The sequence below is a fragment of the Polyodon spathula genome, chromosome 6 (genome assembly GCF_017654505.1).
Source record: "Polyodon spathula isolate WHYD16114869_AA chromosome 6, ASM1765450v1, whole genome shotgun sequence".
NCBI lineage: Eukaryota > Metazoa > Chordata > Actinopteri > Acipenseriformes > Polyodontidae > Polyodon > Polyodon spathula.
This window is the reverse complement of record NC_054539.1, coordinates 19,062,406-19,081,801: the sequence shown is the minus strand read 5'-3', so window position 1 is coordinate 19,081,801 and position 19,396 is coordinate 19,062,406. Positions and strand designations below refer to the sequence as shown.

General features: G+C 37.1%; 1 protein-coding gene across 17 annotated transcripts in view; it reads left to right on the top strand.

Moving 5' to 3' along the window:
- syne1a (spectrin repeat containing, nuclear envelope 1a) overlaps positions 1–19,396 on the top strand; it is a 182,778-nt gene that overhangs the window by 7,994 nt on the left and 155,388 nt on the right. For 14 of the 17 annotated variants that reach the window (XM_041252410.1, XM_041252413.1, XM_041252411.1 and 11 more), the window contains exon 1: positions 17,892–18,212. The exons of 1 other annotated variant lie outside the window; for it this stretch is intronic. In XM_041252410.1, coding sequence (XP_041108344.1) covers positions 18,134–18,212 — 79 coding nt within the window. In that variant the 5' untranslated portion in view covers positions 17,892–18,133. Of the gene's footprint in view, positions 1–17,888; positions 18,213–19,396 lie in introns of those variants that run through there. 2 more of the 17 variants (XM_041252408.1, XM_041252407.1) reach the window with 1 other exon arrangement.

Genomic DNA, 19,396 nt, shown 5'->3' with positions numbered 1-19,396 from the left:
CAAACCTGCTTATTTGTTTTCAGTAGTTTAGCGGTGAGCGTTTGGTGCATGTTCTGCTTTTGTCAAGGCACACCATTTCCTGTTAGCTTCATTTTAGAAGAAGCTGCAATGATATCATATTAGATTATTTACTGTTTCATGTCCCACACATAAGGAAGGAAGCAGGTGACAGTTGAGAGGTAGTGTTGATGTTACCTTGACAACGTTAGGGGGAAATTATGTTACAAGAAATTGTTTTAAATGCTGATAGAAAGCAATTCCATGTAGAAGAAACGACACCACTTATTGTAGGTCACTGAAATGATGTGTAATGATTACAAGTGGTAGGATGAACAACACATTTTTTTAATGTTCAAAACAAAGTAAATGTTAAAATTTCTGTTGTAAATAAGATTTAACAAAGTTGTAATTCATTTGTAAAAGGGTTTATGTAAAATGTAACTAATACCCATCTAATTACTTTAGAAAATAAAGGAAGGAAACACACTACCCATCATTGATCCCACACAGGATGAACATTCAAATAATAGATGTCACATTCACATTTACAAATATTAGACTGAAAATGTATGTCACCACAGATTTAAAAAAACAAACAAAAAAAAAAAAACTGTTCAGCCTCACAGCTCAGTTTTCGGATAATAAATAAACATTCTCGAAACAGCATGCTTTCATATATTTAGTGTTAGAAACACAGTGTGATTGCCTGTAAACCTTCTCATTACATTTTGTAACTGTTTTCATCTGCCCTGAAACATTACGATATAAAGAAACGAGTTTACTGGGAAAAAATACATTTTTTCAGTGTCCTAGTGGTTTGTAGTATGCCATTGAGACCCATGAGAGTACTGCTTTAGTTAACAAGAGCCACCATGATTTACAGTAGAAGAAATGGGCTGTTTAAGCTGAGTTTACCTTGGTCAGTAAGACAGACCTTCGATGACAGAGCCACTTTCCAATTACTAACAATATCCGGAGACAGGAAAAGGGCAACATCATAGTGTAATTATAGACCTAAACAACATATATCTCAAGTGTGGCTTCCTTCACTAGCTCCTTACTCATAAACAGTGAAATCTAGTTGTACCTAGATCTGCACAAGTGGGTATTTTGGATGGAGGTTTAAGTAAAGTAGTGAGATTGAAGCACTTTTACAAAATGACCACCTTCTTCCTCATTAATGCTGCCCTTGTGTTACATTTTAATATAGATGTGCAGCCAACGACAACAGCATTGAAGAAATCTTGATTAGACTAGATCCCTAAATCAAGAGATCCAGCATTAGAATGTTATGCACTTTAGTTAACACAGGATACATTGAGTTTTGAAGAAATGCTGTCTTCTGAGTGGCTAAAAACAAAATAGACGCATCCTTTATTTATAGCTGTTATATATGCAAAGTGTTTTGGTCTTTCCTTTTTACGTTTCTGCCATATACTATAAACACATAAACTGTCCTTGTGCAAAATAAACATTATTGCTTTGCAGTTTTGAAATGAAATTTTATGTGCGGCAGTATTACACACCCTGAGATTGTTAAATACAGACCTAGCGGAGGGTGTTTCATTAAGCCTCCAGTATGTGGTGAACTAATCTGCCTCTGTTATGCAATGAATTATTTGTCATTAGCTCCTAATTTGGGCTTGCATTTTGGGTTTTAGTGAAGCTGTCATTGTAATTTGTTTGCATATTTAAGGAATTGTTTCCATACTATACTTTCTGATACTACACAGAAAAGCAAGCCTGGGCAAGTTAGTTTGGTGCTCAGTGTGATTAAACAAAGAGTTGACCAATGATAGCATGGCTTTTGTAGCCATAAGAACAAACCAAACAAATAATTTCCCATTTCAAGCCAGCTACTTGTAGAATGAAATCAACTGTGAAATTAGGGGCAGTCCAACTGTGTGCTGTATTTCTGATACATACTGTAGAGGCTGCCACACTACTATTGCATTAGTAGCATCAATTCGTCATGTCAAAGGGTGGCAATTGGTACTGAAAATGTGTAAATGTACATTAATAGCAACCCCATCGAGCAGTTGACCACCATCTTCTCAAATAGACTCTTAACTGTGCAAATTCGAAGTGTAAAATTGAAGTGTCCAAGTGTGAAATTGAAGTGTGCGGTTGTGTGTGTGTGTTTTTTTTTGTTGTTGTTTAATGTAGATCAAGTCCCCTGGGGTTTAAATTGAAATTGCCAAACTACACATGTTTGTATTTATTTATGCCTTTATGTTTTAGTGGGGATGTTATGCATGATTACCGTGGAAGCCATGTTATAACATAGCATTTACCAGTAATCGCTGCCCATGTATGTGTATGTACTGAATGGTGTTAGCAACACTGTCAGTTTGTGCTAGTGGTACACATGGTTCTTCTCTCAGGATGTAAAGAACAACCACAAGCACATTCAGCTTTACCATGTAGGCATTTCGCACTCCCATTTTTCACTGGCACTGTCAACATATGATTTTAAAAAGATCATATCGACATCATTAACACCCACTGAAACTAAGTAGATGATCTATTGGTAAGATGTAAAGTATTATCTTTAAAAAGAAACTTTATTGTGTTACTATACGACACACTGCACTGATTCCCCGTGCTATGAAGCTTCAACAACCAGAACATGGGTCTTATCGTTGCAGAATATAAATACCCTCTGCTTGTGACAGTTACAGTAATTCTGATTGATTGTTGCACCATTTGTTTAGTGCTCTTCATTGAGTTGTATGTGGTAAGCATGTTCCCCATATTTCTAAAAATAACCCATCTGAGTGCTGTATGTGGTTCCAGTAGTTTGAAAACACATGCAGGTTTATCTGGGGCTTTCCTAAGGCGTTTACAGGATTTTAAAGGTTTTTCTTTTGATAATAACAAGCATGCTCATCGCAATTGCTTTACATGACTTCTGAACACATTAACATGCTATCCAGTGTATAGGCTTTAAATAAAGTGTACACTGGAAAGCCCCATTGCGGTGTTATTCATCCATAATATAGTGTATATTACTATAGAAACTTAATAAATGTTTTAGTCTCTTCATTTGCAAGCTGTAGAAGATCACATTTAATGGTAGAATGGATACTGCAAGTGGGAATAATTTAGTAATAAAGCAACAATGAAGGTACAATACAGACTCTTAATCCAAACCCCAGTAGTCTGAATTGACCTATAATCCTGAAATGTGCAGTTATCAAATTTCAATATTCTAAAGTCTGTTGTATACAGTAGGGATATGCAAGGATGGTAAAATGTGAATGGGAATACACCTGAGAAAAACATGGAAAAAATGGATTCTGTGTTCATCCCCAAATATTTGTAGGCTGGACTCATTCTTATTTCTCTCCAAAGCCTTGGCAGAGTTATTGCAAAACTATTTTGAAATTTGATGTGATTGTCTCCTGTCCTAGAATATTGAAGGAAATTAGACTTTGTCTGAAAGTGCTTGAAGTGTACACTGAATTAAAATCAGCTGTTTGCGCTGGGAGACATGTGCATATTTTATAGGATCACTTTTCCAAGTTTGATTAATGAGATTAATGAGATGCCAGGCAGGAAGCCAACTATGGTTACCAAAAGATGCCAGGCAGGAAGCCAACTATGGTTACCAAAAAAGTATGTAGCAAGAGCTGAAAGTGCTTCAGAGAAAAAAAGAGGCGAGTACCTAGATTGTAAAAAAGCAGATCACTTGGTTTCCATTGATTTGAATTTTGAATTTTGACTTCAGTGACGGTTAAATGAGTGTGACTCGTATCTGATTATTTCATCTGATTTGACGTGTATGTAGGTGAGCGCGTTGTAACCTGCCCCCTACCACCAAAACAACCCCCTGCCCCACACACACACACACACACACACACACACACACACACACACACACACACACACACACACACACTTTGTTACTTAGGTACAGAATTATCTACATGTTCATATTTTAGATTTTTTTCTAAACAATCTGAATTTTTGTACTTCCATTTTCTATGCATTTTTAGTATTGTGCCATACCCAATTACCAAAAAAATTAGCCTAGTATTACCTCTTGTTGCCATTTGTTGGGTGCAAAGCATTAACTGGTACCTATTTTGGTACTGGCTTATCAGAAGTTGTGTGTAGCGCAGAACTGATTATCCAATTATGTTAGGGAGTTTAAAAGTCTGTATTAGTTTTACCTTTAAAAAAGAATCACTTAAAACACTAAGTTATCAGCTGAATGAATACTACTATAAAATGTACAGTACAAAATTTAAACTCTCTAATAAAAATGTTTATGAAAAATAAGAAAGATAAGAAAAATATATGATCTTTGTTGTGAGTATTTTCACTGTTTGTGATAAAAAGATTTGTTCAAAAACTAACACTGATAACATCATTGGCCTGTCAGCTCTTGGTTTGAGTCATAAAAGGAAGTTTAGAACATATGTTCTTTCAAAGAAAAAGAAAAGGAAACACGTGAGTTCACGCCTTAGAGGTTTAAAATGTCATCAAGCTAAGACAATACTGGTTAAGATATTTCTCTTAGAAGCTGGGGTGACTTGAACAGATTTTTAAAAAGACAGGAAATATATCTTATTTCATGATGGATTTATAGTAGTGGTGGAATCGGCACCCTAATTTCAGATTCCATTATCGTAAAACATTTATCAATGGTAATCGATGCACTGATGTTTATATTTTTCAAAATAAATAACAAGCATTCGTTTTTTTTTCTTTTTTTAACAGAAGATCCAATAACTAAAAACACTGTTGTGCATAGTAGTTAAACAAAAAGGCACGACTTGCATTCAAAGTAGAACACTTCTGATTATAAAAAAAAGAAATACAAAGTCCAACTGAAAAGAATACCCGTGCGCCCGCATCAGATGTCCCTTTAACATTGTAATAATAATAAAAAATACTATATTTTAACAGAAGTCATTTCTATCTGAACTATGGTTATTCATTACTGTTAACATGTTATGTCCAAAGGCAAAGCAAAACATTTGAATTAATCTCACAAATCCTGACTAATGTAACTATCGTACTAAATTCAGCTTCTTTTTATATACTATTGCCATATAATCGAAACTCAACATGCTATGAAACAAAAGAAGGTAATCGGTAGATTTAATAGATTTAAAACAAAACAAACAAACAAAACTTTTGATTTGGCTTGCCCAATGTGAATCTAGAGGCCTAAAGTGTGTATCCTAGCAACACGCTAATCTACCGTACTAACTTTAAAAGAAGCACACGCTCACACACTCAAGATTTTAATGCTAACCGGCAACAGGAGACTTCAAACTGGGTTCTAATTTGATGCACCGATTCCCCAATATGTAATCAAAGCTCAGGGAATTTAAGGACAGATGATCAATAATCGATGCACCGATGAATTGTTGCACCCCTATCATCTAATATTATATACTGGAACTAGCAGGAAAGCATGTAGGCACTGGCAGTCCCTTGTCTTTCAAGTGTTCTGGTGTGACTGTGAGGAGGTACTGCCTTAACAAGCATCCTTGGATGTGTCAGCAGCATATTCTAGAGTTGACAAGAATGGCTGACAAATCTATTTAATCTTCTGTCTCCAGATTACTTTAATAATGCTTTGGTTCCTCTTATGTCATATTTCAGATTGGATTACACTTGCAGCAGGATATCCCATTGAACTGTTTGGTTTTGTTACCATTTGCGGTTTCACTGTGAAAGAGGCCGAAATCTTAAAGGCCACTCTGGACCTCGTAAACAAGTTCTATCCCTGTAAAGAAGCCTGAATTTATCTGAGTGGACAGCTACCAACGTACAGTATCTCTCATTTATGGTTTCCACCTTTTCCACAGACCAAACCTGGACATCTCTCAGATTTCTCAGTCAGCGTTCCTATTAAAACTGTAGTGTACTGTAATACAGTTTAACACAATTAAGCGGGTTGGTGATTCCCAGTCCTTACATAAAATATGCCTTTACCATTAACAGAATGCATTATGCTACATTTATTATTTTACTGAACTTCAATATGAAATCATAGAAACATCATCGTTTATAACATATTTAAATGCACAATTGCAAATTGCATACATCTACCTGTAATTGTAGGGTACTTGAAAACCGAACAGAAATCGTTATGCACGTCCTTACATATTGTTAATGCTGTGCTCTTTTTTGTACAGCATAGTCCTTCAGTACACTCTTAGCTTAACCCTTTAGCTGTCACTCGATGACGTTGATTTTACAGGAAGTCTACAGATTCTAGTTACTGACGCTTCGTAGAACAAAAGCTCTTTTTTTTTTTATCCCTGAACAAAGTTATGATACTCTTATACCAAATAATTATGAGTCTATTTAACAAAATATGTTAAACGTTTATATACGAACAACATAGAAATACTGTATATAATTCATATTAGTACTGTATTATGAAACAAACTATTGAAAATGTATTTCTTAACTGGAAACATGTACTAGTAAGTTTTCTTAAAAAGAAAAATAAATTTGGTCAAATCAAGTTTGCTCGCTCACCGGAGGTGCACAGTAGAGGTCACAAATTCCAAGTATCTGGCACTTATCATAAATTATATCTTTCTAATTCCTCTGACTGGAGGTAAGAAGTGTGCTCTGTGGGTGGTTGCAAATACATAGCAGTTTGCTGTAGAAGATACCGTTTTTGCGTTAGCCGCTATGGTTGTTTTGGCCACCAGTATGGCGGGGCAGTCTGCTGTGGTCATGTGAATGCAACCCCTCATGTCGATGTGTTCATTGACGAAGTAGAAAGTACAGATCAGCACTAAACAGTGCATCTCTAATAAGACAGTGGAAATAATTTAAGCAACTAATGTATGTCAAAGAAAATATAGGAAGGTTGGTGTTTCTTATGATTTTCACTGTGGCATTGGGCGTCCAGGTTGGGCGTCCATTCCTGCCACCTGGACACAGATGCCAATTCCTGGACTGTCCAGTCAAACCCGGACAGGTAGCAACCCTATTCGCATTGCTCCTGCAGACTCACAGCAGTGTGTTAAGTTAAAGAGGACACATTTTTGTTCCCAGGTCGCCTGTTACAAGTGAAGTCGTGACATGTGGTATTTCGCTTTGAACTACCAGCTTATACAGTTCACACAGGGTCCTTAAAAAAAACAAAAAAAACAGTAGATGTACAGGGATAGTATTAGTAGTGGTGATTATTTGAAGTTGTATACTTCACATTAGTAAAGCAGGTAATAGGACACGCACCTTAAAAGGTGGGTTTTAATATGTGTGTTCAGAAAAATATTTTTGAGTTGTGCTAAAACGATTGGGATAGCTGTGAAAATACCCTAGATTTCCCATATACTCAGTCCTGTAAAGGTAGTCAGAGTAGCCCCCCCCCCCCCCACACACACACACACATTTACACTTTCTTATAATAAGTAAGTTTCTAGTCCGGGTTGTATCCCAGCCATTACCTACACGCTGCTGTGGCAATTTTTAAAAGTAATCCACCTGATCAACCCTTTCTACTTATAGCAGAGAAGAAAAGTCATTGGTATTTTGAACATGTCAGCAGTTTACTGACTAAAAAAGCAGGAATGTTTTCTGCAGTTTTCCTGGGAAGTACAGAAATCGTAGTGTGCACTAGGGATGAAATTCTGCTGGTACTCACCGGTACTGGGTACCGGAACTTATATAATCTACTTTTCATCCAACACGGGTGCATTCGATCCACTCACACAGTCCACTAGCTGCTTGCGTTCTGTTTCCTCACACTGCTTCCGTTTCTATCAGATGCTATTGGCCACCATTACCGTCAGCTTTCATTCTGATCAGATTTCATTTTGGCAAATCTCTGCCTATTTGTCTTTGTGTCAGCGCTCATTCGTTAATAAACGAGATAATACCTTAGCATTTGCAACGTGAAAACAGTGGCATGGAGTAATTATTATTTTTTTAGCAGGAAACTGTCTGAAATATTCAAAACGAACATTGCTGCACATGAATTTGAAGGCAAAAATCTTCTTCCGTATTCCCCATAAATTACATAGTTGATAAATATTAGAAATATGTATCATAACGCTTTTTGCCTTGCACCAGACATGAAAACAGTATCACAAATTTGCTTCAAATATTCTGGTCAGAGTACACCATGAAGTGTGGGACACGCTTTTTCAAACACTGGCCCAACTTGCAAGGTACATGTTAAGCAGTGATCAATGTTTTGTTTTGTTGATCGTAGAGTTTTCTGTTATGAGGACTATAATAAACGAAAACCAAAATAGTGAGGTGTTTTTTCTTTATTTTGAGATGGGAGAAACTGTCCATGTGTCAGCAATACCTGAGGTGCTCCACAAATCTGGCCTGAATGGAAGAATGGCTAACTCCTGTTGAACAGAAGTCGAAGACGTGCTTCTGGATTGTGATCTTGCTCTTAGTGGAAAATCCGTCCGGTCACGTGTTTCGCGTTTCCGTTAGTGACCTCACGGAATTTTTGTCTTTTAATGTACAGGATTGGGCTCACCGGGTCAATGTTTCGGTATTTTGGGGGGTAGCGGTTTTGAACTGTAGGTAAAACTCTTTATCACCGTCTGAACTTTCTAGACGACAGCAGTGGGTTACTAGATTTTGACAGGCCGTTGAACTGTCTCGGAACTTCTGTTAAAACCGGAGGTGCTTATTAACGCTGGCCTGAACGAGCGTCGAAAGGAAGCCATTTCTGAAAAAAGCCCATGTAAAATGGAATTCTTGGAATTTGCAAAAAGGTATATGGGATACTCTGAAAAGGTTTGGCAAAAGATTCTGTGGTCATATGAAACAAAAATTGAACTATTTGGCTAAATGCAAAGCGGTATGTCCTGCACAAAGCCAATACAGCACATCACCCAGGTAGCAGCATCCCTACTGTGAAGCATGCTGGTGACAGCATCATTCTATGGAGATGCTTTTCATTGGCAGGGACTGGGAAGCTTGTCAGGATAGAGGGCAAAATGGATGGAGCTAAATACAGGCAAATCCTTGAGGACAACTTGCTTCAGTCTGCAAAAGACCTAACACTAGAATCGAGATTCACCTTTTAGCAGGACAGTGCACACAGCCAAAGCAACACTGGAGTGGCTTAAAAACAAGAAAATGAATGTCCTAGAGTGGCCCAGTCAAAGCCCCAACTTGAATCCAATTGAGAATCTGTGGCAGACTTGAAGATTGCTGTCCACCAATGATCTCCGTCCAACTTGACAGAGCTTGAACAATTTTGCCAAGAAGAATGGGCGAAAATTGCACAATCCAGATGTGCAAACCTGGTAGAGACTTACCCCAAAAGACTCACAGCTGTAATTGTGCCAAAGGTGGTTCTACCAAGTATTTATTCAGGGGGGTGAATACTTATCTAACCAAGATATTTCAGTTTTTTTTTATTTTTCATTAACTGTTGTTTCACAATATAAATTCTCTCGCCTCTTCAAAGTGTTGAGTAGGTTGTATAAATCAAAGGAAAAAAAAATCCCATTTAAATTCATCAAGATTTCAGGTTGTAACACAACAAACTGTGAAAACGTCCAAGGGGGGTGAATACTTCCTATAGACACTGTAAGTGTTATAGTACAGTATTTCTTAAATAAGGTTTAACGTAAGTGTTATATTACTGTACGTGACTGAGTGATACAAGCAAAGGGTGCAAAGCTTTCAGTATTTTCAGCTTCTTTGTTTATGGTGAATTGGTTATAATTGATCAGTTATTTTGTAAGGCTTATTTTGTATTTATAAATGTATTGTGTATCAATATGTATACATTTTTAAAGTATTTGTTCATTTGCGCTCAGATTGTCTCAATTTTTAAAATGTTTACACCCAGCTGTGCATATGAATACCTGCACTTTTTTGTTGAGAATTTCACCTCTTTCTGTACGGTGGGTTTTGTCGAGTTATTGAAAACGAGACATTTTGTGTTTGAATTGAAAGTGATGGTCTCGAGGTCTCGATGAATGGGTCAAAGTTCAAGCATATTTTCCTCTAGAGGAATTTTTTGACGTCACTACTGTGCTATTATGCCTTTTTTTTTAATTGCTCAAGATGCAAATATAGCCTTCATCCACATATTTTATATATATATATATATATATTTAAAGAAGGCAGTCAGTCTACTTGGGGCTGCTGTGTGAAGAGCCCGACTGAATGTTGTAATAGTCAAAGGTACGGTGTAAAACCTTTTATGATATGTGCGAAACTTTATGATTTGTTGTGTTAGCTGGTAAACAGCCTAGCTGTCCAGTAATAGTTTAGTGTGCCCGTTTGTCTGTAGTTAGTGCTTGATTAGAGCTAGGTGTTTGTTTTGTTTATTTCTGTTTTGATTCCTTGTTTATTAAAATTAGTTCATCAGCGCTTTGAAATCACTTTGCTGTGTTTGGGCTGTATTTTAAAACGGCAAAATGAACCTGAGTCAGCGAAATGAACCACGTCAGTGACTAAATATATATATATATATATATATATATATATATATATATATATATATATATATATATATATATATATATATATGTCAAACCTGCTCATATGGCCACCTTTATTTAGCGACCACCTGTTCTAAGTGAGCACTTTAAATTCCTACCAATTATATATGTGCTTTTATTTAACTGTATTAAGAGACCACCTGTCTAATGCTACCAGTAACCACAATTCTCTTACCCAACAATGGACTCAAACCTGTATTAAGTAACCATTTTAGCTGGCTTTTATCTGTAACCAATAGATATACTGTAGCATTTTAGGCAGGAGGAAGAAAACAGACACGCTTGGTTCTTGGTTCCAGTAATAGTTTATGTTGGACGCTCTCTCGCACCAGCCAGAGACCACCGCTCTGCCAACTTCACAGTTTACACACACAGGATGCAGCAATACAGGAACACAAGAACCATGGCAACCAGAACAGAAACAACAACACTGAACAGCTTGCAATGCCTTCTTGTAACGGTCTCTTAACAGTGTTATGCTTACAGCGATGAAACAAGAAAGTGATTCTGGCAGAGATATGTACATTTTGTCATATGCCTTCAACAAGTTTGCTAGTTTAATGATGAAGAAAATTATTTTTGGTGGTTATTTAATATGTTGTTATTTATGATGTTATACTATACTATGTTATACTATATATACATATATATATATACACACACACACACACACACACACACACATACACAATACCAGTCAAAAGTTTGAGTACACTTGCTGAAAACTAGGTTTTTTTCATTATTGACAATGTTTTACGTCATATACATTTCTATAAATACTTGAAAATGAAAAAAACATGTTACAATATACAAAACAAAACATAAGGAGTATCAAAGCAATGTTCAAGAAAATTGAAAATTGTCTCTAAATCTTGGATTCTTCAAAATAGCCACCCTTTGCCTTAATAACAGCCTCACAAACACGAGGCATTCAGTTTACAAGTTTCAGCAGGAAATCACCCAACATGTCTTCCCTGCTCTTCTGCAGCAATTCCCAGAGATGTAGGGCACTTGTGGGTAGCTTTGCTTTAACTCTTCTGTTGAGTTCATCCCATACAGATTCTATGGGATTGAGGTCTGGAGACTGGGCAGACCAGGTCATTAGACTGAGTTGTCCTTCACTTTCCTTCTTCGCCAGATAGTTCTTGCACAACTTTGAGGTGTGTTTTGGGTCAATATCTTGCTGAAGAATGAAGGACTGCCCACCTAGCCATAATCCTGATGCAGTGGCATGCCTCTGAAGTATGCTATGATAGCCATGCTGGTTGAACTTGCCATGGACTTGGTAAAGATCACCAACTCTGTCACCAGAAAAGCAACCCGAGACCATGAAACTGCCTCCTCCATGCTTGAGAGTGGGAACCACACATGCAGAAACTCATGCGCTCACCTTCTCTGCGTTTTACAAATACTTGCTGGTTGGACCCAAATATTTCAGATTTTGACTTATCGGTCCATAAGACCGACTTCCACTCCTCAAACGTCCAGTTTCTGTGTTTTTTGGCCCAGGCAAGTCTCTTCTTTTTATTCTACACTCTTAACAATGGTTTCTTTGCAGCAATTCTTCCAGTTAGGCCAGCTTCATACAATCTCCTCTGAACAGTTGATGTTGAAACATCTGTACTTCTAGTAGCATTTAGCTGAGCTTGTGTTTCGGGGGCAGTTAATCGCCGGTTTCACAGACTTGTGACTCAAATGTACTTGTTCTCTGATTCCGAGGTCAACCTTGGTCTGCCTGACCTTGTTCGGTCCTCATGAGTGCCAGTTTCTTCAAATTGTTTGATGGTCTTGGCAACAACAGTTACAGACACTTGCAAAGTTCTTGCGATTTGTCTTAAAGATTGACCTTTATTTCTTAAAGTAATTATAGACTTTTTTATTTGCTTAACTGAGCGTATTTTGCCATTTTCTGCTCCCATACATTCAGGAATGACAAACTTGTGCCTATGCTACCAGTATTTATAGTAATCATGGACCCTCACCTGTTAACAATAATTGTTGACAAAAGGTTAATTAGGTAACATGCTAGGTAACTCAGAGAACATCTAACAAAGACACTTTTATACTTAGGTCAGTGTTCTAACACGGTGTTATACACATTTCAGACTTTTAACTGACTTGGGCTTCAGACTGAAATCCCCTTGCTTTGGGTGACCATTTAATTGAAATTGACAAGATTTACATTTTCATTTAAAAATTAGATTTTTGAATGCAGTTCACTTATGATTATCAGCTTATATAAGTACACGTATCATATAATGAAATATTAAGTGTTTATAGACAAGTTTATACAGTTAAAAGCATAGATAATCATGAAAAACCTGGTTTCAAGCAGGTGTACTCAAACTTTTGACTGGTACTGTGTGTGTGTGTAAAGATATATATATATATATATATATATATATATATATATATATATATATATATATATATATATATATATATATATATATAGACACATTTTTTACATGTTAATGCTTCACACAGGATTATTAGTCATGAGGCACAGGAATGTGGTGCTGAGAGAGCTAACTGTTGCACTGTGTGTGCTGGTATAAAGATATTTCTTGTTGCCATCACTGATCTTGGATGCCATGCTGTTGGATTTGAGGTGGGGGGTGGGGGGTGAGAGAGAAAAATACTACACATAACAGGACTGCAGGCACAGAGATGAGTTGCTATAGAGATGATTGAAGAAAAGGAGATTTGGCTGCAGGTTTCCTTGTTTGCTTTAGGCGCTGCATTAATTAGAACAGTTGTTGGGCAGAGATCTTGATGAAGGTGTAAGAATAGGAGGCAACATGCTGAAGTGGAAGTGTGGTTCTTTTGATAAGACAAAAGGTAAATGATTCTGGTACTGCAATGTCTAAGAATTGAAGAGATTTTGCCTTCATTTGAATGAATGATATAGATGGTGCAAATAATATATAAAATGAAACATGTTATTCATGTTTCCCATTTGAAGCTGTAGTTTGATAGCACTGTCTGTGGAATCATCTCAAATAATGTTTTTTGAAAAGTAACGCATTTCTGTGATGCAGAATTAATATTAGTTATTGATTTAAAATATTTAGACTTTTATTTAGATAAGTTCATAGAATAAAAAGGGTAGGTTTTAAAAACATTTTAAAAGATCTTTGCATTTAAATGTGTTACAATATATTTTTTTATAGCTCATTTTACCTAGGCGTGTTCTCCTGTCATCTAGTACTTCCCTAGTCTTTTCTGTGTATTAGTGTGTTCTGCACATTTACCACTAGATGTCACTGTTTAGCTCTTGCTCTGTTGCGTTGTGTACCTGCCAGGACTCCTTTATTGTTTGGCAAACTTGTAACTGCATGAATAGGCAATGAAGAAAAGGCTGTCTTAAGTTGCAGTGCTTTGTGTTTCTCCTTCCATTTCTTTATAAAGATGACCTGGTTGTTCAGTTACATTTGCTGGGGCTATTCTTCTTACTGTCCCTGCTGACGGGTTCACAAAAGTGGGGCTTCAGGTTATATGATTAAACACTGTGGAACTTCATCGCCATAGAAATTAGAGCAGAGGTTTAACAAAAAAAAAACTTTTCTCCAGGGCTTATTCCTGACTTTTGCATCCAGCTCATTATACACTATACCATCTTTCGGTGCTTCATTCATAATGCTTTAGTAAACTACACTCTATTGCTACACTTGATCTCTTATTGAGATTATTTATAATGTTCTCACTCTCAATGGTGCTTGACTTTCCCAGAATGTGTTGGCAGTTTGGTACTCTCCACGGGAGAATAAAGGCAGTTCAGCATCCCACGTTAACACACTTCTAAAGCTGACAACTTGTTTCCTGATGCTGGTTTTATACAGTAAGTGCAAGCTATTCTAGGCATCATGGCAGTGGTGAGCCAAACTGCTGGCTGATTGAATGCATTGCACACAGTGCCACTGTTGGTCAAATGTTGCAGTTTTGTAGATTGTGATTTTACCTGATCAGATAAACCCAGTACCACCAGATAGTGAAATGCTGTGCACACCTCAGTTTGCTGTCGAGTTAGCCTAGCCTTTGAGGTGTGATACAAGGCAGTCGCTGAGTGTGTTGGCAACATTTTTGTTTGTAATAATGGAAAAACCTCAGGTACAGTACATAATGTGTGTCTGTCTAAATCCACTCCAGTCTCATGCTCTCGTTTCAATGCAAATCAGTTTTTCACTAGATTTTGGATAATATCATCACTCTACAAATGTTACAGTATTATTTAAATTAACTTAAATTAATAACAAAAAATGTTTTTGTGTGTGCTAATAATCAAACTTTGATTGGACTTTGATAGCAGGCACACTTAAAAGTGTACTGTTAATTCGAACATGATAAAGTGTAAGGAGCTCTTACAGCAATAGGCCACTAACCTCACAACCTCCTCAGCACAGGATGTGTGAGCAGTTTATAGAGTGCTGCCTCTTCAGTGACTGGCATTGTTGCTGAATGATGTCAAGGAGAAAGAAACAAAAAGCTGATTCAGAGTTGACATTTCCAGCAACAAGGAGGTCTGTTGCTGCTAAATATTGCTGTATTGAAGTGGATGTAAAAAGGGGTGCTTTAAAGAGGATGTTGTTTTTGACAGACGGGCCATGAATTAGAAAACTTGACAGGTAATGACCAAATGCCTGTTTAACTCTTCATTAAACTCAGCTCTCACTCTCCATCCGGCTCTCTTTGCTCAGTTTAAATGTCAGGTCTGGTGGTATGTATTCAGTCACTGCACTTTTTGAATATCTACATTCTACAGCATTTAAAAAAAAGGTGTCAAACAACAAAGCTGACCTGCTTATGTTCTCTCCAACTTTTCATTTTAACTGCATATATTACCTAAGGTACAGATTAATTTTTGCCAAAAGTTAGATAGACATTTTTTTTTTTTTTAATCTTCTGGGATGCAATAAAGAGAATTCTTTTCAGAATTATTTTCAAAAGCAGCAAAACTGATGGGATCTTTTAAAATTGTGAGTTTCCATTTTATAAGGCAAGAGTAAGAAGTCATTTGTATAAAAAAGTCTCTGCCGGGAAATAAAGCATTCTTTAGTGGTAGATTATTTATTGCAGTGTTGTTCTGTCAGATAGAAAGCATGACCCAGTCCAAGTCCCTTGGGATCTTTCTTAATTATTTCTGTAGAAAGCACTGCTCTGCTGTGTGTTAGGACCCTAACCTGAAATAGCCCCCAAAGCAGGTGGGAAGTGAGCTTTTCAGAGAAAGGATTCTAGCTACCCTTTCACAAGCATACTCTGAGAATATTTCAAATTAGCGTACTGTTGGAATGTATTTTCTATTGTTGTGGCCAGGTTACAATATTTCAGTCAATCAATCAATCAATCAATGCATTTTTATATAGCGCCTTTCATCCCAAAGCACTTTACAGGACAAAATTAAAATAAAAATATGGTTACAAACATTACAAAACAATTTACATAAAACAATCTCCTTTTTACCAAAAGTTAGGAAAAGCAAATGTGTTTTTAGCAGTGCTTTACATTTCTCAAGATAATGAGAGCCTCTCACAACTAGAGGCAATGAGTTCTGGAGTTTAGGAGCACTAGTGGAGAAACTCCGACCTCCTCAAGTGACACACCTGGTCAAGGGAACAGCCAGCAGTCCGCAAGTCCGATAAATAATTAGGGCCGGTTCCCCAGAAAGCCTTGAAGGTCAGGAGAAGAATCTTAAAAGTAACCCGATATTTGAAAGGTATCCACTGCAAAGTTTCTGAGACAGATGTAATATGTTCAGTTTGTTTTGTGCTTGTCAGTATTCTTGCAGCAGCAGCATTCTGGACCAGTTGCACTTTTCAGATTATTTTATTAATGTTATTATTTGTTAGAATTAAACAAATGTAGAATATTTAGGTTGCTATTTAAAGTGTTATTTTATTCTGTTGTGTTTATGTACTGCGCACTGTACTGTAGCTTTAATCGGAAGGCCGACGCGCACTGTGACGTTGCTGCTCATTGCTTGATTTAGGTTGTGTTTTCGGCTGATCTTCTTCTGATCTTCGGTTCGGGATAAGTGAATTTTCTACAGCGCGATGGGGTCATTCGCAAGACAACCCCACTCCAAACAAGAAAAGATTCTGAGGTGCTAAAAATTTTATTAACCTCAACATGATGGGGTCGACCCGCTCTAGATGGGTCGTATTTCGGATTGGGGTCCGAACATATGCATGGATTGTGTACATTATATACTCCATATATATATGGGCTATCCATCCAATTTGAAATGTCCAATTTCTATTGTGCTGCAACCCACTTACCAATCAGTAAAGATCTGAAAACAGCAACATGTTACCACGCTTCCTGGAGACAAGGGCCCAGCCTTTGAATCCTTCTGGACTCACAGAGTGCTTAAAAAGTAGGGGTGTTCTAGCCGGAACCGATTTTCCAACCCAATAGCCAAGATCGGCAACTCAGCACAACCAGAAAGATCCTGATTGCAAAGTCCATCCTGCAGAATCCCGGTCTCAAAGTCATTTTTTATGCAAGTGGAGCCTCAGACATGTGTTCAATGATATATAGAAGTTGTATCTCCCTATGGCAAGCCAGTTCTGAATTGGGTGGAGGGTTGATACTGTAGCGTCCCCGGGTAGTTTACAGGTGTTTACACATCCGTGACTGCACAGGTTAACTAAGGAACCAAAGGGATGGCTTTGCATCAGACTTCCATCATTTCTGAAGTAATTAGAAGAGGTAATCATTAAGGAATGACCATGTGTACCTTCAAAACTATTTAAAAACCCTGCAGACGTTTCACATTGAATACGTGCTATTCTGGTTGAATGAATGGGCCTGTTATTGCAAGTGGTCATTTTGCTATATAATAAAATGTAACAGTAAAATATGGTGGAAAATAAAATAAAAACAAAGCTACGCTTCTCTGCTGAGCTATTATTAGATATAATCTGTGTTGAATAAAGGGAAAAAAATAGTAACATAAGCTCATTAAAAATGGTTAGTCAAATTCATTATCCCTCTTGGTTACAGCAGTAAAGAAATATCAGCCGCTACATGGCAGCAAAAGGAGGCACATTGTATAAAAAAATAGATAAGTAAAAACTGAATATAGAAAATAAATCTTTCAAAATTTACAGTTGCCCGATACAGTAATGCAGTTGGATTAAATACTGTTGTCAGGCCTCTGACTACTTGCATAAATGAAAAGAATGAGCTTGTTATTGGAAATGTAGATGTCCTTTCACAAGCCTTCTCTAACTGCCTACTTGGATATCAGAGACTGCACTGCCTTGGGCTGTCCCCACTCACAACAAATGGGGCTCTGACATCACAGAATTCCACATTGCTGATTGGCTGGGCTTTGGGAAATATATTATTTCTCCTGCTAAGAGGGATGCTGGTAGCCAGAACAGCAGGGCTGTTCCACAAAGCAAAGCTGGCTCTCTTTTGCAGGATGGAAAAAAATAAAATCTAACGTTTGGAAAGGATAATAAAAATCTCTCGACCGATACGTGTGAATCTTATTTCGCTGGAAAGGAAGACAGTGGAGGCATCAACTGCTGTTGCTCTTACTGGGAAGGACATTAACAGTTCATATTCTGAAGAAAAATAAAGGATGTTCAATGGCTATCTCTCTCCTGTCTGGAGAAAAACACACATGAAGGGCTGACCTGCTGCAGAACAACACATCTGACATAATGGCTCACTATAAGGAAATTACTAGCAAAAAGGTTTCTTCTCTTAATTTGGTGACAGGATTTTTTCAGTATTTGCGTGGTAAGTAGAACACTACAGGACATCAGAGCCCCCTTGGGATTTGTGCAAGCATTGAAAACTGAAGAGTCTTAATAGCGTATCATACGGTACATCGTATTTACAGTATACTCTATACACTACAGTGCCATAGTTTTCTGTCATAATAACTGTATATGTAAACTAAACAGGTTCTGCTGCTTTTTTTTTTCTGTTCCAGCGTTACACTAATGCTGTAGCTTTCTTGATTTATAGTAAACATATTTCATTTGTGGAAAAAATGGTCACTAGCTCATCAGCTTTATTTAATTATTATTGTTATATATATATATATATTTTTTTTTACAAGTGAAGCTGTTTCTTCCTTGTGCCGAGTGATTATCGGTGGATGGTCTCAGCTCAAAGTCACACGCGTTAGTTTAACAGTGTGGAGAGATGTGATCTGCATGTACAGTAGGGCTAGATTATCCATTCTTGTGTTTCATGTATTGCTTTAATGGTTCACCAGTATTGAGTCACCGCATAGCTCTTTACTATCAGGTTCAGGATTTTCATGGAATATGCATAGAATAAAAGTGGGTCTTTTTATAATTTAAACAGCAGTGAACTAAGCACAGTTCTGCCATTATTTAACTCAGTATATCCTGAAAGTGTTTTACACCAGGGTTGATTTATTGAGTTTGGGACGGCGCAATTAAGATCTGCTGCTATTGAGATAATTGAAAAGACCCTCAAGGTCACTCCTCTAGCAGGTAATGTCCACTGGGAAGAATATTAATGCTAAGTGTGATTTTCTTTTAAAAAAGGTTTTGTTTTTGGAAACATTTTTCAAATATTGCTTCAAACTAAGTCACTGTTCCAGTGAGAGTTTTAAGAATCTGTATGCTTGTCATCTTTCAAGGGCAACTGTGGTAGCATGATGACAGTTCTACACAGAACCCGATTGGTTGAGGCGTCTGTAAGACTTAGTAAGATTTATGATCATATTAAATCACTCATTAATAGCATTTAATAGGGGTTTCCTAGTAAACATAAAAGCGAAAAAGTGTTATTGGAACTGATGAAGAGAAACCTAATAGTGACCAATGATGTCGTGGCTTACATGTTTTATGGAAACAAGGAAAGAAATATACCGAATCTAGCAATGTTGTCTTCCATTGGGTCAAGATAATTTTCTTGATCGGATCTAGATCAATGTTGTCTGTTGT